Below are 23,961 nucleotides of genomic sequence, written 5' to 3'. Positions count from 1 at the left end.
TTGGCTGTGCACTCGATGTCCCCTTGGTTCTGTTTGTGGTTCCTGTACAGAGTCACAGTGGGCATTGTGCTGTCTCAGCTGTGATCCCCTCCCAAAGATGTGAGTCCCAGCAGTGTGCGGGGGAGGCAACCCCAGGAGACACCAGCAGGAAGTGGAGAAGAGATAGGGGAGGGAATGAAGGCAAAAAAAGGCACACAATTTAGGAGGTCAGCACTCTGGGCAACTGGGTTTGGGCTCACTGGGGACATCTGGGATGCAGCATGGAGTACAAATCTTGGTCTTCCCAGTGGAGTCGGGACTTTATCCATTAACTCCTGAGATCTGCTGCTGGGGGGCAGGGAGCACGAATTTCCTGGTACCTGCCCTCTGCACCCAATTGAGTGGCCTCTGGCCAGAGAAAGCCTGGACAGAGTGGCAGGTGCTGGGAGCCAGAAGCTGTCTAGGAGGTGCAGGGGAAAGGTGGGTGCTGAATGGTTATGGCCAGGTACCAACAGCACGTGCTACTTCTGTAAGTGCTTGTTCCATGAATAATGGATCCACAAGGTTAGGGCATTGCAGCTGGGAAGGGGCTTGTTTCCTGGACTCAAGTAGTTACTTCCCACCTGGAGGCATCACCTGTATCCATGGCCAGCCAAGCCTGAGAAAGAGGCCCTGGCTAATCCTGTCATGATAAAGACCATGGGAGCTCCCCTATAAATTTCTGGCTGCAGTATGTCCACAGACAGGCATCCCCTTTGGAATGAGAAAATGGAGAATGGGGATTGTTGTGGTCTTTCTGGAAAGGAGAATGCAAGGAAGCTGATGCTATTGGGTGGTGGCTTTGTGCCAGGCATACTGCATGGCATGATCTCATTGGGTCCTCAGAGGAACCCCAGTGGGGTGGAGGATTATCTGCCTCTGACAGGTAAAGAGAAGCTCAGATAGATCAGGGAACTTGCCCAGGGATCCAGAGCAAACCAGGTCAGTCAGATTTCCCAACTAGGGCTTTTCTATTGTGACCCCTCCAAATCTGATACCAGATTTGAGAGGTTGTGGGGAGTGGGGGGGGGAGGGGTGGTGAAGGAGGGGAGAGGAGAGGAAGAAGAGGAGGAAGGGGAGGAGGAAGATGAGGAGAGAGAAGACCTGGCTTCTTTTTGCTATTTTGTTACATTTCCAAGATGACTGTGATTATTATTCCACTGGAAGCACCGCCTTGGGAAAAGGCAGGCTGTTGGGTGCAAGTTGCCAAAGCCAGCACTTCCAGTTGGTTCTAACACATGGCATGTATGTGGGATCCCAGTAGGAAGCCACTTCAGGGGTGGAAGGTAGTGGCCCCAAGACCCACTGAGGTTTGGGTACAGCTCACTGGATGGCTCCCCGCTCCATTCCCGGAATGCATGCAGAGTTCCTGTCTGCCCCCCACTGCCTTCCTGTCCCTCCAGCAAGTGCTAAATGCAACAATACTTAAAGGGCAGCCCACATCCCCTCTCCTTCTTTCTCCCATTGTTCTGAAACAATGGTGCTCTGTGACTCTGACCCCTGACTCCTCTCATCTGTCTTCCGCATATGGGGTGACATCCATCACTCAGAGGTCAGCCAGTCTGCAGAAACAGCAGGGTCAGGTGCCCACCAGGCCTAATTCCCTTGCCTTTCCTTTCTCAGGGGGGCAATAAAAGCCTTAGAATCGCTGCTAGAGGGAGCCCTGAGGCAACTACAGAGTGGATGGGACGGATGATGCCCTGGCCTGCTCCCTCCCCACACCCAGCATCCTGCCAGGTCTGAGTAATCGGTTCCTGATGGAAGCACCACCCCTTGCCCTGCCATTTGTCCAGCCACCTGTGGCTGCTGGCAGCTCAGGCCCAACCATCTCATCTGTCATCGGGGTACTGCTCCAGACCGGCTGAAGCTGAAACATTGAGATACTGAGGCCAAATATCAAAAGGCTCCCAGCCACTCTGCAAGCTCGTGACTTGGGACGCTTTCCCATGGTCTGCAAAGCCAGGCTGCTGAGAGAGCTCTGGAGGACTGTTTAGGCTCAACTTTACGTCCTCCTAAATCCACAAGTAGGCAGGAGAGCTTCAAAGGGTGGTGATGGGGAGGACGGAATGATTGATATTTTAACTGTGGCTTTCAAGATAAGGAGCTTTAAGGATCTTTCTGTCTGAGCAAGGAGTCAAGTGCTGGGGGCCGCCCTCTGGGGCGGTAAGACCGGTTTTCACCAACATCTGGAAAGAAATGAATTCCTGTGATATGCTGTTGGGTGTTTAACATAGAAAACAGCTTCCTTAACATCCATGATTCCAATGTTAGAAGATTCTGCTATTTAATTATTTAAGCTGCCATTATTTAACCGGCCAATCCTTGGTGTCCCCTGATGCGACATGGCAATATTAGTGCACTAAGTGGATGTTCTTGATTTTAGTAAGTTATTAGCATTTTCTTATGTGCCCGGCATTGCATCTGATAAATAGTGCGTACTTAATAGATGTATGCTGAATAGAAATGTGCCCAGTTTAGAGCCAGGGACTGCAGACAGTGGTTCTCACCTTGGCTGATGAGACTATTTCAAAATCCCAATGCCTAGATCTCCCCCAAGCCAATAGATTCAAACCTTTGCAGGATGGACCAGGGATTGGTGGTTTTTTAAAGCCTTCTAGGTGACTCCAGCAGTGCCCACTGGACACCTACGATGCCTATGGACACATGATTCTAACTGATTATTGGCTCCCCCTTCTCTGACACCACTGATCAGCCCTGGGTGGGGTTGGGAGGCAGGTGGAGTTTCCTCTTTTTGACAAAGAAGTCCCTTCCATGTCATTTATTTCCTGCCCAAATTTTCCTTTCCAGGATATGGGCGGCCCCAGGTGAAGAGGACCAAGAGAATATACTAATGGATCCGCCCAATCATAGTGAGTTTTCTGTGGATCCAAGAAGCAGCAGGAGAATGACAATTCCCAGGTTTGATTGGCCTTTTGCCTCCCTGTATTAAATTCAACAGTCTTGTGCTCTGTGGGTGAACTGTTGCATGCATCACTTCGCTCTTCAGTAACCTTTTGCCTTTGAATGTAGACTGTCTGAGGCTGCCCAGCCCATTCTCCTCTGTCAGCCTATCTGCCACTGCTCTGTATGTTCCCCGCCAGAGATGGCTCACCAAGGCCCAATTACTCACAATGCCCACCACCCAGGTGGGTGTCACAGAACAGGCTTTCCTGTGTACATTCTCAGCACTACTCCTCTGTGTCTTCAGCCTGCAAACAGACTCCTCTGTTTAAATGCCATCTCCCCAGTGAAGCCCTTCTGGATTCTGGGAACAAAGTCCACTTTCTCTTTGCTTTGCATGTATTTCTATTAGATCACAGTTGTGTTTTATGTGAATGTGAATTATGTGATCCCGAAATTGTATGAATAAGAAACAACCAAGTCTCACACAATTTCAAAGCTTGCAAGCCCAACAAAATGTAATCTGTGCTGAAATGCTTGCTAGTGCCCCATGGTAGGTCACCCTTGCCATGCGAGAAGGTTGTGCAGGATTTCTGGGCTTGCTAGGTTGTATTTTAGCCATCATACTGTTGTCATATACACCAACTTTTTACATATGCTTTAGTGTGTGTTCAGTAAGTCCAATCATGCTGAACTAAAGGCCAGAAAGTCATCACCTCTGGGGTAAGAAGTTGGACATAATAACACAAGGTAAAGAAGGCCAAACACACACTGGGATGTGCTGTGCTCTTATTTTTAGGAGATGGAACAGTCTCCAAAACGTTAGTGACAATGCTAAAAAAAAAAAAATACAGAAAGCAGCATCGAAGCCAAAATATGCAATCGTGGCTGTAGAATTGAGGGGCTCTGAAAATGTATGCTTCTAGCATCACAGCCATTCCCCAGGGAAAGTGAATCTTCATTCCATGAGCTTTAAATAATGTTGAGATGGAGGAAGGCCTCAAATGAAAACAAAATTAAAGAGCAGTGGGAAATGAGATCAGAGCTTTTTTATGTCTGCATCCCACAGATGTGGCTGCTGCTGCTGTCATGTTGCACTTGTTGGGGACTGCCCCAGATGCCCAGCGGCTAGAGGGGGTACCTGAGAGCAAATCCATTATGAAGGGGCCAGAACGGACTGCAGAGAATTGAAAGATGGAGAGCTTGGGAAAAATCATAGTCCAAGACTCTAGGGGAACTGGTGTTTCTGTGAAAATTCGAGAATCACTCAGGGGGTGACTATGACAGTATGTTCCTTCAGATGCACATTTTGGCAGAGGTGTAAGAGATGCCAGATCTAGAGGAATGCACCACACCAAGATGTATTATGGTTGGGGGCAAAAGTCCGAGATGTCACATCAAGGATGGAACAGAGTCCAAAAGGAGATTTCTGGAGAAACAGCTTTTAGAGAAGTGTTTGTGGTGGGGGGAGGGTGTCTGTCCTTTCAGGATGCTTTGGGGCACCCTTGATCATAAGCTGGGGTGGGCTGCATGCCCAGGGAATGAATATAGGGCAAGGCTGCTGGCTTTCCCTCTCCTGGCCCAGGGAAAGAGAAGGGGACATGCGAGAATCCCTGGCATGTCCAGAGACCTTCGGGGCAGAGGCTATTGAGTGGGACCAGTGCAAGATCCCCTTGGTCCTGATCCCCTTTGGTCCTGTCCCTGAGGGCACAGTCTCAGCAGCAGAAGCCGAAAGGATCCCTGGCTGCCATGAGGCTGAGGTTGGAGGATACGATGAGGGACTGAGAGGCCAGAACCCCTAGCTGGGGCTGTCTGTCTGAAGGCAAGAGTCAGCTTGGAATACCCCCGCGGCCTGGGGAGTGCTCACACCAGTACCTGTGAAAGTGCTAGCACATTTCTATTTCACTCACACCTTCTACAGGCTCTGCTGTGAGCGTGGGGGGCTCGGGAACTCCTCTAAGGGGAAGGAGGGCGGGCAGTAGCAGCACCATTGGAGGAAAGCAAGATTGTTCCTGAGAGAGAGGCAGGCTTCCCTTCTGCAGCTCACCCTCACTGAGGGGAGAAAGGCTTCACTTTAAATCCAGCTTTGATTATTTCGGGGGACACCTTAATTACCAGTTTGTGAATTTGCCATGAGACTTGAAGTGACTCTGCGTTACCCGAGAGAGACCTGAGAACGCACAGGATTGTCCTAGACAACCGTCCTGCCTCAAGACAGGGAAAGAACTAACCTCACCCCATGGGCTTAAGGAGAGAGAGTACAGGACACAAGGAAGATGCTTTATGATTACCAGTGTCTGCACTTGCTGGATGAATCGTTACACTCCTGGCTCCCGCTGACACTGTATGGTTCATTTGCTCATTATTTATCCCCCTGCCACCAGCACACTAGCTTCCCCAGGGTAGGACTTTGCCAGTGTCGCCTGGCTTATGGGAAGGGGTCAATATTTGCAGACTGAACGATGAGCGAAGTGTGCCTGCCCTGTGGTGTTTCCTCTCCCCTCCCCTGCAGGAAGCTGTGTGTCTACCTCCATCTCTAGCCTGAAGCCTTCTTCTTGAGATGCTCTGGGATGCAAGACTCGCTCTCACTCATCCAGGATCCCTCTGTCCGCCCCAGCCTGGTCCTTTCCCCATGGCAACCACTTGATGATTGTACATGGCAGTGGGTAGAGTGGTACAAAGCATGACTCCTTGCTCTAACTGGGGGCCAGACACATAGCCTAGCTGGTGCCCCTGTTATCCTGTGCAGCACATCACCCCAGGGAGCTGGCCCTAGTGGGGCTCATCACAAGAGTCTGGGAAATGGCATTCTTTATAAATGGGAACAGGGGATGAGGAGCTCCTTCAGGTCCTGAGGGCATCCTCCTCTTCAAAGGAAGGTTTGTGGAGCACACTCATTTCAAAGGTGACCATGCAGGCGGTGGTGATGGTGGGGTTGGGGGGAGGAGTGGCGGCCTTAGATCCATAAAGCTGAGCCAATGGCCTTACTCTGCACCCCAGATCCCACGGGTCTGTATGTCTGAACCCTGTGCTAACCTTGTGACTCCTCAGACCATCTTTCCCTGGTTGACTTGCAGTCCTGGTTCCCACTGCCTGCTCACCTGGTGTCTGGCCTTCCGTCTTCCTGGCCTCTATTAGCTATGCGGTTCCTCGTTTTGTTTTCTCATCATTTTCAGTGGATCTTGTCTGATCTTGGCCTTCAGGGTGTTTAGTTCAGATCTCTAGACCACCTCTGGGATGGACTTAGGCTCTTTGGCATGAAATTTTGTGTGGAGGTTAAGGCAACTCTAGATAAGACAAGATAACTGAACACAATAGATGATCCTTGACTGGACTCTGGACCAGTGAAAGAGTGGCTGCAAAGTCATTGGGATGACCGACACAATTGGAACATGGGTGGCAAATGAAATAATAGTATTGTCTTGGTGTTAAAATTCCCTGCATTTGCTAACTATACTGGTTATTTAAGAAGATGGTCTCATTCTTAGGGAAGGCAGACTGAAGTACTTATGGGAGGGAGGCATGATTTCTGTGACTTATTTTCAGATGGTTGAGAAAAAAAAACTATACGTATTAAATGATAAAGTCAACAGAGCAAAGCGTCAGCGTTAGGTAAAGCTGGGTAAAGGCTACATGGAAGTTCCTTGAATTATGCTTTGCAACATTTCTGGCAAGTTTAAAATCACTTCCAAATAAAAATTCGAATTACAAAGGTAGCCTTGGGTATCCAGCCTACACCCCATTCAAAGCTTGTTTTTTTCCTAATCACCCATCTAAATACCTCTCTTTCCATCCTCTGTCAGCCAAGCGCTACCCAAATGGCGCTTCAGGGTGCACATGGGTTCTGGCTTGTGGAGGCAGCTGACAACAGGCTTGCCCAGGCCTTCAGACTGCTGTACCCTCTCCCTGCATCAAGGAATGCAACCCACAGGGAAGTCTGTGAACTAATAACCACGTGGGCTTGGATCGGAATCCTCACCTCCCCCCTGTCTGTTTCTCCTTGGCTGTAAAAATCATTACCTCTGACTGGATGATCCCCAGTCCCTCCCAGTTCAGTCTGACATGGTAGCTGCACAGGCAGAACCAGACAGGCACCATCCCTGAGAGATCTGGTTCCAGCCAGCGGTCGGGTCGGGGGCTTTATCACTGAACTGTTTCTTCCTCCTCAGCATCCTGAGCATCATCAAAGCATGACCAGGGAATGTCCTTTCCTGTTCCCATAAATCTTTTATCTTTGAAAAAAAAAATTAATCCCCTCCTTACCTCTGAGCAGTAATGATGAAGCTAAGAACTTCCTCTTCCCCAGACAGGTGGCTTGTGTCAAAGATCACGCTGAATTCATACTAGGGGAAAAGAAAATGACATCTGGCATCAGCAAGCATTCCAAACTTAAACACTACAGTCTTCTGCAGTTTACGACCTCTGGAAGCTCATTTGCATGACAAGCTTTATTTTTTATGCATTTCTTTCTGGTTGCCAGGACAGAGAGACAGCTTGAGCAATAAAACCAAGACTGAAGTGTGTTCTGGTGAGAGGCATACTGTTTTTCAGCAACTGAGGTTCTCTAGGAAGTTAATATGCTTGTCTCTTAAACCAGACCTTTCTAAGTATCACTCACACACCATCTTCCTAATGTTTGTCACAGCTGGTGCCACATCACCTGCGTCATTTACTGTGCACTTTCATTGCCACTTTTTTTGTTTAAAGACTTTACTTTAAAAAAAAAAAAAGACTTTACTTTTAAAAATTTTATTTAAATTCAATTAATTAATATATAGTGTATTATTCATTTCAGAGGTAGGGTTCAGTGACTCATCAGTTGCATGTAACACCCAGGGCTCATTACATCACATACCCTCCTCAATGCCCATCACCCAGTTACCCCATCTCCCCACCCAGCTCCCCTCCAGCAACCCCCAGTTTGTTTCTTAGAGTTAAGAGTCTCTTATGGTTTGTCTCCTTGTCTGATCTCACCTATGATTCTATTTCATTTCTTAAATTCCACATATGAGTGAAATCATATGATAAATCTTTCTCTGATTGACTTATCTCACTTAACATAATACACATCAGTTTCATCCACATCATTGCAAATGGTAATATTTCATCTTTTGATGGCTGAGGAATATTCCATTGTGTATGTATATGTATATATGTGTGTATATACATATATATCCCCCATATCTCCTCCTTTATCCATTCATCTGTCGATGGATATCTGTGCTCTTTCCATAGTTTGGCTGTTGTGGACATTGCTGCTATCAACACTGGGATACAGGTGTACTGTATCCTGATTACTGATTACTATGATTTGTATCCTTTGGGGTAAATACCCAGTAGTGCAATTGCTGGGTGGTAGGGTAGTTCTATTTTCAACTTTTTGAGGAAGCACCATACTGTTTTCCAGAGCAGCTGTACTACTTTAGAAGGAAAATTTCTAACATGATCATAGGTGGGAATCGGGATCACTTATCAGTAAGAGAAGGTGCTCGTAAAAATAAATGGAAACCAAGCATTGTTGCATTCTGTTGCCTGCTGAAGGCTCTGGGCTTAAGGTCCACTCTATTTGGTAAGAGAGAGACTAACAAGTGCTAAGGGGGTGTTAAAGACAGGCTGGCACTATGGGAGACTTTCTTCTGATGTGATCAGGGAGGAAGAGTATTGAACAGGTAATAACTGTGTTGCTGTCAGAGTCAATGCTGTATAGTGCCGTGTCCATGTTTTGCCTAAAATAATCTCAGGAACTGCCTACAATCACTTCATGTACTCCCCATAGTGAGCATCCTATGACTTGGGAAAGACAGCCCTGAGCCATGGTTTTCACCATATACATATTAGGCATGTGTGAGAATGTGGGAGGGACCCCGGGGTAGGAGTTACAGAACCAAGCTCTACTACAAACTGAGTATGTGATCTTGGCCAAGACACTTACTCTCTTCGCATTTCAATGAAAAAGAAGAGGATGGACAAAATGATTCTTAAGTTCCATCAAGTTCTGAGGGTCTATAACTGTTTTTTATCTAAATACTTGGCTTCCTTAATGTCTAGTGGCAGCCCCTGGTCTAACTTCGTGATGCTGGGTTCAACTGCACTGAATGCCACCTGAAAGTAATGAATGCTGACCATCAAACACAGTGGACACTGGACACCCCTCTCTAGACTGAAATTTCTATTACAATGGGGCTTGTCAGTTACCAGGGAAGGTGGGATGTGGTGACAGGATGGGAAGCAGAGCTGGAGGACACAAGGGAAGGGAAAGTCAAGGGTCTTGTCCGAGCACAGAGTCAGAATTTGGAGGAGATCTGAATTAAATACTCTAAAGCCCCAGGTGAAGTGAGAAGCTGAAATCAGAGAGGGAGGCCTGGGAGAATGGAAAGCCAGGAATCTGGCAGGCCGGTCGTGAGACAGAAACAGAGGGCCACCAAAGTAAGCTGACGGGACCGTCCAGAGGCTCAGCAGGTAGCCTGCATCCTGATGAGCCACAGGGGCTTTGGCACAGGGGAGGGCAGACCAGGTGTGGACAGGGGCAGTCCCTGGCCCTGCTGGGTCACTTCTTGGGCATTCTCCAGGGACTAAGCCCTAGACCCCCTCCCTCCTGGGTTAGTGTTGCTCTGGGCTAAACCTCTATATGTGGGAAGAAGGTAGTAGTATCACTGAGCTGGGAAAAAAATCCAACTTTCCAACGTTCATACTTCCATTAGTTCCATGACTCTTTGAGAGTTAATGAATTTTGACAAAATTTAATGCTCCAGAATTCAACGTGGCTTTGTTTTTGTTGTATCCATTTTTATGACTACCCTCTCTTTATGGTAAGTGATCCTGAATCCGAATGTGAAAGGGATACAATTTTCTTTTAAAAAAATCTTTAAACTAAAATGAGCAAGACACACCTTGGGTTTGATTTGGGATGTAGGCTGGATTTTACTATGAAATGACAGCTGTTAACGTTTTTCAATGAAGTCGATTTTCTGTTGCTGGAAAGATTTTAATGAAATGTGTGTGTGTGTGTGGCGGTGTGTATTTCTACAGGCAATAACACCCAGGGTTCAGGGCCTTCCTGAAAGAGTTAGGAATCACGGATGTAAGAGCACCATCCTTTGGAGCAGGCACATTCTGTGGGGCTAAGAGGTTCAAGTGACTGGCTAGGAAATAAGCGAATCTTCTTTCTCACTTCAACATTCTCAGAATTGGTTTGCAAAACAGCTGTGAGGCACTAGGACCAAAATGTCTTGAAGATGAAAACAAGCTGATTCTGTGACTTAGGAGAGGAGGATTAAACTTTCATTTTTTTGGTGTGGGGGGAAAGGTTAGACAAAGGAATATGAAATTTCCTTCAAATCATAGCAGGAAAAATAGCTTCCATTTTCAAAGGCAGACCTGATCTTTTAGATTCTAGTTTTGCTTCCAACAATCACATCTTCTATGTATCTTTGCATATCCTTATAATACTGGCACATACCAGAATGTTCCATGAATGTTTGAATATGCTGGACCATATTATTGTTTGAGCTTAGAAAATTTGGCTCCTTATAAATACCAAAGTGAGTCTAATTTCTTTTACTTAAACAGAAATGAAGTGCAATACCATTATTTATGTTTTAAGAATTTTAAGAGGTCTCTTGAGAAACCTGTGAGTGCCCAGGGGGAGTGGCAGTCAGAACTGTAGGTCAGTAGCCCAGACCACATTTCTCCTATGTTGTCGCACTCACAGTGGCATGGAATGTCCCAGAGGAAGATTTTTAAGGAGGCCAACCAGATGGTGCTTGCCAAAGTACCAAGGCCATGGTGTGTTCTCTCATATTTGGGGTATGTCAAGTGGATCAAAGAGGAACAGCATGTGGGGAGGGCCCCTGTGGAGTGCAATTGGAGTAGATCACAGGCTTCTGCCCCCGCCCCCCCCCCCCAACAGGAGGTGAGCCATGCCACTGTACAAGGTGGGAGGTGGGGGGTGGTGGCGGCAGGGGTGGGTAGAAGAAGTCTGGGGGAAGGGTATAGCTGACAGGGCAGGTGGCTGGTGGGAAGGGCTGGGGGCAGCTGTGAAGGAAGTGCCCCGTCTCTGCCCCTTACCTTCGATTTTGACCTCATGAAAGGAAATCCCACACTGCATTTGAGGAAGTCTGATTCCAGCAGCTCACAGGAAATGCCCATTTCCTCCTGAAAGAGAAAAGACACCAAGGGATGGGCTGGCTGTGTGGAGACAAATGTGTGTAAATGGTCTCAGAGAGGCAAACTGAGACTTCAGCAGACACGGTTCTTCTTCAGGGAAGTTCCCAGATGGAATCACTGCTGGCTTGGGGGGAGGGGAGCCTGTGACCAGGCTGGAGTCCGCAGTCCTCCTCTGACACCCCACCCTTCTCATGGGCTCCCTGGGAAGGCAGGTGCCAGAACATTCTTAATTAATATTTTGGCTCTGAAGTAGGCCAAGCTGCATGTGAGCTGGATGTCTCCAAAGGTTTGGATGAAAGATAACCAAGTCATCTTCCTGGACATTTTCTCCTAAACCCATACTCTAATCTCGCCTTTCAATATCTTGCTGGTTTGGGAATGACACACTCTAAGAAAATCACACCAAGGAAAATATAGGAGTTCTTTCTGCAGCCTGGGGTGGTAAGGGCTGACTGGTCCCCTGCAAGCCTTCTCAGATACAATGGCAAGGAGAGGTCTCCTAGTGTAGCTCACTAGGGCTGGACTCTACACAAAGTGGCATGAGAAAACCAAGACTGGGGTCATGAGGAGCTGTTGTCTTTCTACCTGGAAACATGGTCTACAACCAAGGTCAAAGCAAAGCCAGGAGGCTCTTCAGGATCCACAGGTTCCAAGTTATTGAAATCAAATCAAGACCTCCAAGGGGAGACAGTGTGTTGCAGATTCTGGAGAAGGAGAAGGCACAGAACTCGTACTTGCTGAGTGTCTAGAAGCCATTACATCAAAGTTCAATGAAATCATGTGCCCTCCCCAAGGTCATTCTTGGTGGACTCTAAAGCCTGTCTCCCTCCCCATTCCAAGCTGATTTTCTAGAGGGAAGAGAATATGAATTCTCTTCTATTTCTACTCTGTTTCTATTCTATGAACACCCTTTATCTGGCTTTATTTCTATACTTCTTTTTAAGTTGTTCCTACGATCCGGAACACTTTTCCTCAGTCCTCCGTCCAAGGTTTACTTCATGCATCTTGGCTTCAAATAGTCATGGGTGCTAAATTCACACACGTAGGATGGAAGTGGCCTAGGATTCAGAATGGACCCTGAGCCTCTCCTGGGTCAGCTGAGTCAGAGTATCACCTACCACGACTAGCATGCAGGGCACAGGTCTGAAAGATGGTAGTCCCTGTCCTTGAAGAGCTCATAGTTTAGGAAGAAGAGACCTCCCAGCAGATAGACAGACATCTACACGGAAGTGTGAGGGGATGCTCTTAGAACCTGAAGGATAGGAATTGGCAATTTCAAGAAGGAAACCAGAAGATAATTTCTTAAATGCTGTCTGACGACTTGCATGTCCCAAAGACTGGCTCTAATGAGTCACCGTGGTGGCTTTGTTACCATCTCTTTCCTCATATTCCTCCCTGCAGAAGCAATGTCTATAGCTGGCCCAAGGAGAAGCTCCTCTAAATCCTTGCTAATCATCCTGTGGGGAGCAGAGGCAGTGAACTCAAGCCTAAGTGATGTTGGCTCTCAGTTTCCCTGGCACATTTCCCGTTCACATCTGTCATGGGGTATAATGACTCTCAAGAACATCGCAGTATATGTGTAAATTACCTGATTCCTCCACTCAATTCTTCTTTAAAAATATTTAATTATTTATCCATGATAGACACAGAGAGACAGGCAAAGACATAGGCAGAGGGAGAAGCAGGCTCCCTGTGGGGAGCCTCAGTGTGGGGCTCAATCCCAGGACCACGACCTAAGCTAAAGGCAGATGTTTAACCACTGAGCCATCCAGATGCCCCTCAACCCAGTTCTAAACTCCCTTTGCGAAGATCCATACCTCATGGGGAGTCCCTTTCAAACCAGGAGACAGGTTTTTGATTCAAGTTTAAGGTCTACTTGTTCTTGAAGTAAAGATTCACTGCCTTCTGAAGACTTTTTTAGTTTTTGCATGGGTGTGAAGGAATGACTGTGACTTCAAAAATTGGCTCTGGAACTTGAGAGGACCTCAGTTTACTTGGCTTTGGCTTAAGACTGCTTTTGGTTATTCAAAAGCTGCTGGATTTACTTCTTTTTGTTAATTTCAAGATGCCAGAAAATAACACTTAAGCCAGCATTTATTTCATTATTCCAAGTCTCTCTTCCACCCTACTCAGTCTACTAGAGATTACAAAATTGGATCCTTGGTGGGGCCAGGCAGAGAGTGCAAAAACCACAGACCTCTCTAGGATTGAGAGAGCTCGGCGGACAATTCATGACTCATGCGCTCCTGGTGGTACTACAGGAAGGGATGTCATGCATCACCCTTCTGCTGCCTGTCAGCACCAATAGAGACCTCCTGGGGTTATTTATTTCTATACTCTGCTCTCCTACTGCAGCTGTGAGGTAGCAAACACTATGGCTCCCTGTGTGGATGGTGTGGGTGCTTGTCCTAGAACCCCTTTACTACGCGGGTTCCATAGCTCCCAGCTGAATCAACCCTTTTGCCTGGAAGCTTATAATGCCCTCTCCTACCAGCATTCTGCAGGCTAGGATTGACATCCTTCTGGCTCCAGGTGAGACTGGCTCTGGTGTATGCCTTAGGTTCCAGAGTCCCCATGGGATGAGGCTAAAGCAGCTTCCAGCTGAAGCACATCTGTTTGGTTCCTTCCTCTGTCCCCTTCTGCTCCCTTCGCTCCTCTTTTTTCCCTAATAAACTGCTTGCACAGAAATCTCCATCTCAGGTTCTGCTTCTGGTAAACCTGACATCACACAATGGCTCTTTCTTTCTTTCTTTTTCTTTCTTTCTTTCTTTTTTTCTTTCTTTCAGATTTTATTTATTTATTTGAGACAGAGTGTGAGAAAGAGCACAAGCAGGGGGCAGGGGCAGAGGGAGATGGGGAGGGAGAAGCAGACTCCTTGCTGAGCAGGGAGCCAGTTGTGAGGATATATCCTGGGCCCCTGGGATCATGACCTGAGCTGAAATCAGATGCTTAAATGACTGAGACACCCAGGAACCCCGACAACAGCTCTTTAGAGCTGAGGCTCCCTGTACTGAGAGCCACAGGAAAGTACAGGCATTTGCTCCCAGGTGAAGAAAGACAATGGATGGGGAACATGCACATGCTAATAAATCTGTTTTAGATTCCTATCGAACAGTAGTTTGTAAAATCTGGATAGGAGGCCATCAGGGGAGCAATTGACCCCAAAGCAGAAGTATCATCCTCTTTGTTCTGGTTTCACATCATGCCCAGGGCATAACTGAAAAAACAGGCTCATTATGGAGCCATTCACACCCCTGGCAGTCAGGCAGGCACCCTGTAGGCACAGAGAGACCCAGTGAAGCTTCAAAATAGTGATCTACTGAGGGCTGCTTATTACTTATGCCAGCTACTTGGTACCCACAGGGAGAGGTTCCAGCCACCAGGTGTCTCCTTGGCTCTGCCTTTACTATGGCTTTAGGTTAGAGCAATTTTATCATTGTTGCAAGACATGATAGACATGATGACCAGCTCTCAGCTGACCAGGAATACAGACCAGTGAACAAACTTTGTCCCCGATCACCTGCCAGTGTAGACATCTGATTACCCAATTCAAATACAGTACAAATCTACTGCAGAGGGAAGCTAAGATATTGCTGCAAAAGAAGTAGGCTTTCATGAAATCAATGAAAGTGATGATGGAAAACTGCTCAAGCCACCAAAAGCCACTGTTAAATCTGGACCTGGCCGGGTAAGATCAGTTAAATATCCCTGGATGATAACACTTTAAGATGCTTCTAAAAATAAGGATTTAAATAAAAAAGATCAAGAGAAGCCCTTAGAAGAAATATGCTGTAAAAATGACCCTTTTGTGATTACCCTAAAAAAAAAAAAGGCAAAATATGAAGCAAAGAATATCACCTTATATTAGGAATATTCACATCCAAAATCTGTCCATCAAGCACTCAATTCCTTCCTTTGTCTCTGAAATTACATACTGTTAAAGATGCTAATAAAGCAAATAAGTTTTTGCCTTGTGTATATCTTTGACATTATAATCCCAACATTATAAGAGCTGTTAAATGTAAAATAATGTAAACTTATTTCCATAATTTTTAGTTTCATTGTTTAAGTAAAGTCCCAATCAAAAAATTTTTTAAAGAGTTAATTTATTTATTTGACAGAAAGAGAGAGCACAAGAGAGGGAGTGGCAGGCAGAGGGAGGGGGAGAAGCACACTGCCTGCTGAGCAGGGAGCCCTATGTGGGGCTCAATCCCAGGACTCTGGGATCATGACCTAAGCCAAAGGCAGATGCTTAACTGACTGAGCCATCCAGGCGCCCCCCCCCCCCCCCCCCCGCCTCACCGCTCCAATCAAATCTTACAAAAAAATTTTTACTAGAAATTTTGGATCTTATTCTAAGAAGATTCACATAACTGGCCTTTTGCCTGGCCCAATTTTCCTTGGCTAACAAAGATCTCCAATACCATCAAATGCTATCAGGGCTTCTCCCTAGAGACTGAGTGATTCAATTTAAATGAAATTTTTTTTTTAACTGACACACATTACTCTTAGAATCAGGAAGACATCAAATGGACACTTTCTAGAACATGTGATGAAATACATATTTGGTTTATGCACATTCACCTCTGTATCCTCAGCCTGGCACTGAGCCTGGCACTTAGTAGCTTCTGAGTTTTCTCTTATTAAGTGAATGGGCCTTGGCTGGTCAAGGATTCAGATGAAGGGACTGTAAGAAGAAGCTCATTTGCTGGTCTGCCTGGCACGGGAGATGCTTGCCTTGGCAAAGTCCCCCTCTTTTCCAGACATACCTCAGCTCTCCCGGGCCTAGGAGTATGGCCAGGGGAGCCAAGTCCCAGCCCTGTTTGTAACATGCAGTTGTTGGCAAGAAGAATCAGATAATGAAGTTAGGGAGCCCCCTTGGCCTTTGGACTCCTTCCTCCCAATCATACAGCATTTGATTTCATTCTGGAGTGTGCTTTGACCACCAACACAGTGCTCTTAGGGAACAGCAAATCTGCGAAGTCTGACAAGGGCTCGGTGCCAGGGAAAGTTTGAAATTTAACTTCTCATTTTCTAGCTTCCTCATGGGTTTGTCAAACTGAAGAGGACACTCATGTCCTCATGTCTGGCTGCCAGTCTGGCAATTTGGTGTTCATCTAAGACTCCCTTCCTTCATCTATGCACTAGCGGTGTGGCCCCTATTGGGTTGGTAAGAGAAGCCGCTGCGTTAACTCAGTTAATACAGAAGTTGGGTAAAATTTGGAAGCACTTTATCCTCAATTCTCTAATCAACTGAAGCGCCACAGGGGTTCCCAATAAGTTGGTCCAGTGACTTAATAGAAAGAGACTTCATTCCCAGGAAATACTTCATTGGCCCCATTCGACCATGAGTCAGCCTGAGCCTCACCAGAAAAAACAGTTCTATTCCCGGAGGGGAATCCTTTGGGATAGGATCCATGAAATTCCTACCCATGAAGAAAACCACATGGGTTTACAGCATAAAAAGTGCACAGGTTAGCATCCCAACTTTTATTACTGGCTCAGGTCTGTAACAGCTATGTGTTGTCAGGCTAATTAACCATCCTTTCCTTAAGCTTCTATTTCCTTACCTGTCAGATGAAGTGGTAACACCTGCTTTGTTTGTTGGCCTGCTAGTGCTGATGGCTCTAAAGATGGAATGCACAGATGACCCCTACTCAATAATGGCTTACTACGTGCCAGGTAGCTCCTCTGGGTGGGAGCATCCTTTTTGATGCCATTTTACAAGGAGGAATGAGAACACAAAATAGTTATATCACTTGCCCAAGGGGTCCTAACTGGCAACATATAAATAGATCAGAAGGGGCTTGGGATGGGAACACCAAAAAAGGAACAGACGAGGTCCCCTTCCCCCATCCCCACCAAAGAACCCATGGAAACTAAGCCTGAGAGGTGGGAAGCATACCCGATGAACCCAAAGCAGCCTTTAAGGAACATGGAAAGTATAGTGACTCTAATACAGATGCTCAACATGGCTGATGGCCTGGCAAGGCTGGGTCAGTGGTTACAGACCTCCTGCCAGATAGGAGCCGGCAGCTGAGCAGTCTGAGGAACCAGAGGTGATCACTCACACATGTGGGAGATTTGGAAGAATCAGGCGAAGAAAGCACTACAAAGCAAGTTCCTTTCTTAAATTTTGTCAGAACCCTGTTTGGAAGCCAAGGCTCAGACTAAGCTGGGTTTGTTCTTTCCATGCTTAAAAAAAGTGAAGAAAGCAGGAACTATAGTCAGAACATGCCTGAGACAGATGAACTGCATAGCCATTGGAGCAGAATTCCCCTGGGACATGAAGTATTAGAATTTGGTGAGTGTGCTTTATGCCACCCTGAACCAATCTCAGGCAGAGGGAGGCCAGCTGTCAGAGAAGGAGCAATTACCTAATCAAAGTGAGCCAAACAGTCCTGTTGGCCCTTAGAAAAAGTGCTCTGAAAGCTTTAAAATGAGTAAAAACACTACATTTTAAAAGCCATTATGAATTAGAAAGGAGTTGAATAAACTTATCTGTGTAACATTCCCTCCTTGGTACATTACATCAACCCTGTTTAGAGCTAATCTTTATATTTTCCCAAAGTGCAGACAAATAAAAACACCTCCCCCATGGGACACCTGGTGGCTCAGTGGTTGATCCCGGAGTCCTGGGATCAAGTCCCACATCGGGCTCCCCGCAGGGAACCTGCTTCTCCCTCTGCCTGTCTCTGCCTCTCTGTGTAGATAGAGATAATGAACAGATAAATAAAATCTTAAAAACAAACAAACCAAAAAAACACCTCCCCCAGTGCTGATGATGGGTGCCTTCAGGACCACAGGGATAGGAACTTAGAATATAGACAAAGAAATCAACCAGCTCTCACTGAAGAGCCCAAAGTGAAGAGACCAATAATCCATGCCTTCTAAGGCTTAAGAAGAAATTATTTGATTTTCATCTAGGAAGTTTGTCCTCCTGTTAAATAGTGGGAATGTCTCATTCTTAGATTTTAAACCTGATTTCTATTCTTAGATTAAAACAAAATATTTCCCAAAGCTTGCCAATTCTTGATCAGCCAACTAAGAATTCAACGTTGCATTCTATCTCACAAATCAAATTATTTTGATTTTCTATCGCTCTTTTCCTTTTTCCTACAGGCTGACTGGAAAATCAACAAGGTGGAGACCTCTCCCCAAAGGACACAGGAAAGAATTTAACATCATGGCACAAAAACAATTTATGCATGGTGTTTAGATGAAAGGCTTTGTAGGAGTCAAGTGCTTGAGGAGTACTTATTAAAACCCTGGCCAGGAATCTTGGTGTTAGAAATATACTAACAGGAATGCCTGGGTGGCTCAGTGGTTGGGCGTCTGCCTTCAGCTCAGGGCGTGATCCCGTGGTCCCGATATCGAGCCCCGCATCAGGCTCCCTGCATGGAGCCTGCTTCTCCCTCTGTCTCTGTCTCTTTCTGTTGTTTCTCATGAATAAATAAAATCTTAAAAACAAAAAGAAATGTACTAACAGTGAAGAATTTTACCCCACCTACAAACCGACCTACATTCCTGCCCACTCAAAACTCATTTTCAAATGATTTTGTTGCTAAGGGCCTTGCTCCTCAAAGTGTGGTCCTTGGACCTGCAGCAATCAGCCACCCTTGGGAGCATGCCAGAAATGCAGATTCTCAGGTCTCCCTGAATTAAAGTCTGTACTTTACCAAGATCTCCAGGTAGCTTCTGATCATGACCATTTGAGAAGCACTGCTCTGTATCACTGAGCCCACCCACCCAGGAAACAGGATGTCAACCCATGGAGACCACCGTCTCATGTTCTCTGCCTTCCAGAAAAATATGCACACTACTGATGCTAGTTAAAGGCTACTGTCTATGTGAAGACACACTTTCCTGGAGTTGGAGATCTGCCCGTTCACATGTCCCCGATCTAGGTTCCTCTGAAAGCAGATTCTGGGACAAGGAAGTGACCTCAGGACACTTCATGAAGGAGTGGGCAGGTATGCCACCAATGGGTGAGAAAGCTGGGACATCTATCCTTCAGTATCTACCTGTCCTTGGTTGAGATGTATCAGAAACACCGACTGTCCTGTACTTCCTGTGCTTCTAGCCTTGGTGCTTGACCATAACACACCTGGAGCCTGGAGCCGAGAAAGCCCAAGGCAGAGAGACACAGGTAGGCCTCGGCCTGCAGAGCAATTGGCACAAGTGGTCTCCAGGGAGGTGTCGGGGATATGAAAGGGCCTGGGCTTGGACAGTATGTCCCCTATCCTCTCCTCTCTCCACAAGCAGCTGGGATGGTCAACTGTGGACTCAGAACTCAGGCAGCTACTGATGAACTTCCCTCAGCCACAGATGAAGAGACAGGTCCTCAGAGAGGACCTCTCCTGAGTACTGTGTCTCCACAGAGCATGCTGTGGCCTCAGGGAGGCCTGTCTTTGGGGGCAGCTGCCAACTCATCTCTTCCCTCTGTTTGGTGCATCCATTTAGCTACCTTTGGACACATCTTAGGACTCTAAGAATCAGCATCCTCTTCTAGAATGATCCCTCTCTTCTTTTTCTTTCCTTGCTGCCACAGCACATCAGCCCTAACCTCCTCCCATCCAGATCAGCACAAAACCACCTTAGTGGATGCCCTGTTCTCAGCTGTTCCCCAGTTTGTTCTACAAGCTACTCTAGGTGAATCTTAACATGCTCCTTTGTTCCCTTTTACTTATGAAAGGACTTCAAAGGTTATTACCAATCAACACCCTTCGCTGATCTCTAACTGGAGTGTGCACTGGAGCCAGCTGGGGCCAGAGAAACCATGCACAGCTGTGGACGCTGGCCACTGCACAAGAGACCTGGCTGAGGGGGGAGGGGGGTGAAATCCAGCCATGTGGCTCTCCCCAAGTCCCGCTCCAGGCCAAGAGGCTGTGGACCACCAGAGGGGGCACTTCTCTCCAATTTGTATGACTGTGCTAGAAAGATCAGAGTCTGTGTGGGAGGCTTTCTTTTAAAAAAGACCCAGATGGAAGCCCTGCCATAGACCCACTGAATCACAGCACACAGCAAGGGCAAGCATTCGCTGAAATCTCCCTGGGTGGTTCCAATGTACACTCAAGGTAAGAGCCCTCCAAGGTTAGATTACGTTATAAACCTTGTTAAAGATGCCGATTGCAGGCCCTACCCTCTGGAGTGGGATTCTTAAGAGCAGAAGTGGGGTCAGAAAAATCTGAATTTTGAATCATCTGGAGCATGTGTTCCATGGCAACGTCGGAAACACTGACTCCAGGGGCGAGGACAGTCACCGCCATTTTGGAGGTGAAGAGACTGAGGCACAGCCTGAAGGGAAAAAAGTGCTTTCTCTGGGTTCTAACTCAGGTGAGGACAGGAAGCCTGTCAATATGCACCCCATGCCTGGAATGGGAGCCTCCCAGACTGGTGTCTTGCCCTCAGGGCGGTAATGTAGAGAGAAGAATTGGAGAGACGGTAGCCAACTCCAACATGGGTGCCCATCTCCCGGTGCCCCCCAAGGAAGCCTGTCCACTCATTCAACAAGTGTTTCTTATTTTGCCTCTAATGGGAACCAGCTCCTATAGAATGATATGCATGTTTTCTGTTGTCTTTACATTCCTTTGTTTATTCTCTCATTTAATAATTATCTATTGGGCAGCCTCAATGCCCTTCACTGCTCTTATAAGCAGTCTCCATTGTCTCCCAGGGGGTGCTTCGAAGCCTGTGGTGAGGGACAAGGACCTAGCTGCTGGAGGAAAGATTCCTGTATATCCCTGTGTGATGACAGCCTGGGTGAGGTGTGCTCAGTGGGCTGACATGGAGCTTTGTGCACAAGAGCAGCTTAGGACACATATGTCAAAAGCTATTACAAATGGTAAACAAAAAGCACTATTCATAAAACGGAAAGATCTGGATGAGGGCCCTCTATTCAGGACTGTATCTAGCAAACTAAAAGGTGGAGAAGAGGTCCCTGCAAGACTTGTGGACTTGAGTGGATTAATCTCATGTGCCAGGAGTGGAGGTACTAGGCGAGCTTTCCTGTTCAATGTCGGACATGGAGTGATTGCTTGATGGTGCATCTAACAGAGCAAAAAGCACCAGCTGAGGGCTCAAGCTGTAGGAAATGCCCATGGGAAGGGCAGAGAGGGGAGCACAGGCTGTACTCAGGATGTTCAGACGGCACATGTGCCAAGGAAAAGCCTGATGCCAAGAACCTCGAGGATCAATACCACATTCAGAACAAGAGTACGTCAATTCTACAGCACTGAATCGAGAAGGACCTCCTGTTGAAACGAAATGCTAATGTTCTGTGTCCTGTTTGTATTTCAAGAACAATATAGGGAGATGGGCTTGGTGTCTTAGGATTATAGTTGGTCTTCTCTATATTTAGTTTTAACATTTTCAGTTCATTGGCCACTTATGTAAACTGACCCACACTACACAAAGCGTAAAGGTAGCTTTTGGTTGTTTTAATGGTTGGGTTTTAAATTCAGTTTTGCTAGAGTTGTTTGTGAAAGCTCTTCTGATTCTTCCTGGTTCTTGGGGGAGGGGGTGGGGGGGAGAAGAGGATGAGCTACAGGTTCATCACATTGCCTAAGCGCCAGTATGTTCTGAACTTGCTGGAATAGATGAAACTTAGGATTGTGTCAGAAGCTGGCTTGGTTGCAGGGGACAGATGAATGGACTGGCTTATGACTTCCCAAGCCCTGACGCTGCAAAAGTAATGGACTGATCAGCACTCTATGTGCTTCCATCTGTCATGTGCTGGGTGTCTCCCCCACAGGCAGTTCTGCTTGTTCTTTATTTTCCCTTTGATGACGTTTTCATTTGTCTTACTCTCCACGCTGGTTTTTAGGGCCACTTCAGATGGCTAGACTGACCACACACCACCCCGCTCACAGCAAGCCATGGAAGGAGGGGTCCATGCTGCTGGCAGCGTCCCTTCCACATCCCTGTGCATCTCTTTGCATGTGGCCATGTGCACTGATTTCCAGCTGCCAGCACCTCTTTATGAACATGGTGAAATGGAAATGCTTGGGAATTCACATTCCCTTGGGGCAACCCTTACCCAACAGACCCTTGTCCCTGATTGGGAAGTTCTTAGATGTGACCTGTAATTCCTGCCAAAGTTATCCATCTAATCTTTCTTGCTACCCACTGAGAAATTTGCTTGGCCTCCTTTTCCACTTCCCTACTGGTTTCTCCTGGGAACACTTCCTAGCAAATTACCTTTACATGATGTCTTATCTCAGGATTTCATTCTGGGGAACTCAGAGACCATCACAGACACACCGGGCTTCCCTCCCCTCTCTATGCCCTAGGTAGGGGGATCCTAGCCTGGTGCCAGTGGAAGCACTTCAGACTTTGAGCAAATGGCCTCTCAAGTCTTAGAAAACCTCTCATTCTAATGCATGATGCAGAGCAAGGCTGCTTTCCTCGGAATGCCAGTTCTAAGGAAACCAGGATCTTGTAAAACAAAGAATTCCACCCACCAAACATTAAGGGTGCAAGCTAACATGGCTGTGCAGACTTACATGACTCACATTATCAATTTTAATCCATTTAAGTGCCTCTTAAAAACATGAATTCATTTAATTATTGTTCCTAAGCATTTTTTTCTTTGTCCACTTTGGGAAGGAGTCCTCCCGACCTGTCTGCACCAGGCTCTGGGCAGAGGCGCTGAACAGCAGATTAAAGCCACTCTCCTCTTTATAGAGCTTCCCAGAAAAAGGATCCAGGACCCTGGAAACTTCTTGACTTGTGATTGCACAGTGATTTTTTTCAAACTGACGTGGATTTAAATCTTAGTTCTACCACTTATCCAGTGGTGCCTTAAGTACCTCTGTAAAAACACAGTAATACCTAGTCCACAGCCTTGCTACAATGATTTGGCGAGTGTCTATGGTGGCTGCCACCATGGTGGTGGTGGTTGCTACTCAGCTCTATTGAGGGACTTTTCAAATGTTTCCTTTGCTTTGCCACCTACATTTGCTGGCAAATCCAAGGCTGTTCAAAGCCACTCCAGTATAAGGCCACCTCCCCACCCCACCCGGCCCCGGCTGGGCCGCCTGAAAAATAAGAGACAGAATTAGTGTGTAGTGAACTCTGACCACATGGCAGACATTGCTCTAAGCACTTTGCTAGGATGGACAGATTTATGCTTCTCAACAATCCTACGAAGTAAGTATTAGATCATCCGCTTTGCAGACGAGGATCCAGGAGCCAGAGAGGGTGAAGGAACTCATCCAAGGTCACATAGCAGCTGGATGGTAGCGCTAGAACTCCAGTGTGGCAGACTAACCCCGGAGCCCGTACTGCCTCACAGAGACTGGTCCGCAAAGGGGCCTGCAGGGTGCAGGGCACAGGGGTTTTCCTTCCTTTGCTTTGCAATAACCTGCCTACAGCACACTGGTTCTCAAACTCTATCATGCATCAGATGCACACTGCTGGGGCTCACCCCCACCCCCTCTGATTCAGCAGGTCCAGGGAATGGCCTGTGAATGTGCTTCTCTCATCAGGTCTCTGGCGATGTGGATGCTGGTGGCAGGAGACCATGTTTGGAGGAGCACCTATCCAGATTTTCAGAAACACTGGCCCAGGGCCAGACCCACAGTGGAAGACAGTCTCATAGGAGGGAGTAGGACTTGGTCTGCTGAGCCAGTGGCCACCTGAGGTGGTCCCTTCCAGGGATGCTATGAAGTCTGTGGGGCCCCTGCTGCTGGGGCATATGGGAGCCCTTCACAGGCTGTCCATTGTCACTGGGATACCCCCATGTCTGCTTCCTCCACATTGCTTCTGACTCCCCCACTCCTGCAACAAATGGAACTAGATTAACATCATGGTGGTGTGGTGAAGAGATGCTGAAGAGCACAGAGAGGGGGAGGGAATAAACATTTACTGAGTATC

At 47.0% G+C, this 23,961-nt stretch overlaps 1 protein-coding gene and 1 long non-coding RNA gene across 4 annotated transcripts in view; one reads left to right on the top strand and one right to left on the bottom strand.

Moving 5' to 3' along the window:
* Positions 1-23,961, bottom strand: part of ITGA9 (integrin subunit alpha 9) — a 336,390-nt gene that overhangs the window by 70,361 nt on the left and 242,068 nt on the right. Inside the window, exons 19-20 of the mRNA XM_038570409.1 lie at positions 10,987-11,073; positions 7,183-7,262 (exon numbers count right to left, since the gene is read on the bottom strand). Of these exons, the coding sequence (XP_038426337.1) occupies positions 7,183-7,262; positions 10,987-11,073 (167 nt within the window). The remainder of the gene's footprint in view (positions 1-7,182; positions 7,263-10,986; positions 11,074-23,961) is intronic.
* LOC111091867 lies at positions 108-23,961 on the top strand. Of its 3 annotated transcripts, none has more exons than XR_005376847.1 (3): positions 108-206; positions 1,642-2,042; positions 2,827-3,007. It is a non-coding gene; the product is annotated as an uncharacterized LOC111091867 (long non-coding RNA). The 3 variants fall into 3 exon arrangements; XR_005376846.1 differs by lacking the exon at positions 108-206 and adding an exon at positions 23,574-23,961 and having other exon boundaries at positions 1,570-2,042; positions 2,827-2,937; XR_005376845.1 differs by lacking the exon at positions 108-206 and adding an exon at positions 18,208-18,396 and having other exon boundaries at positions 1,570-2,042; positions 2,827-2,937.

The sequence above is a fragment of the Canis lupus genome, chromosome 23 (assembly GCF_011100685.1).
Source record: "Canis lupus familiaris isolate Mischka breed German Shepherd chromosome 23, alternate assembly UU_Cfam_GSD_1.0, whole genome shotgun sequence".
Taxonomy (NCBI): Eukaryota; Metazoa; Chordata; class Mammalia; order Carnivora; family Canidae; genus Canis; species Canis lupus.
This window is presented reverse-complemented; position numbering and strand designations above follow the sequence as displayed.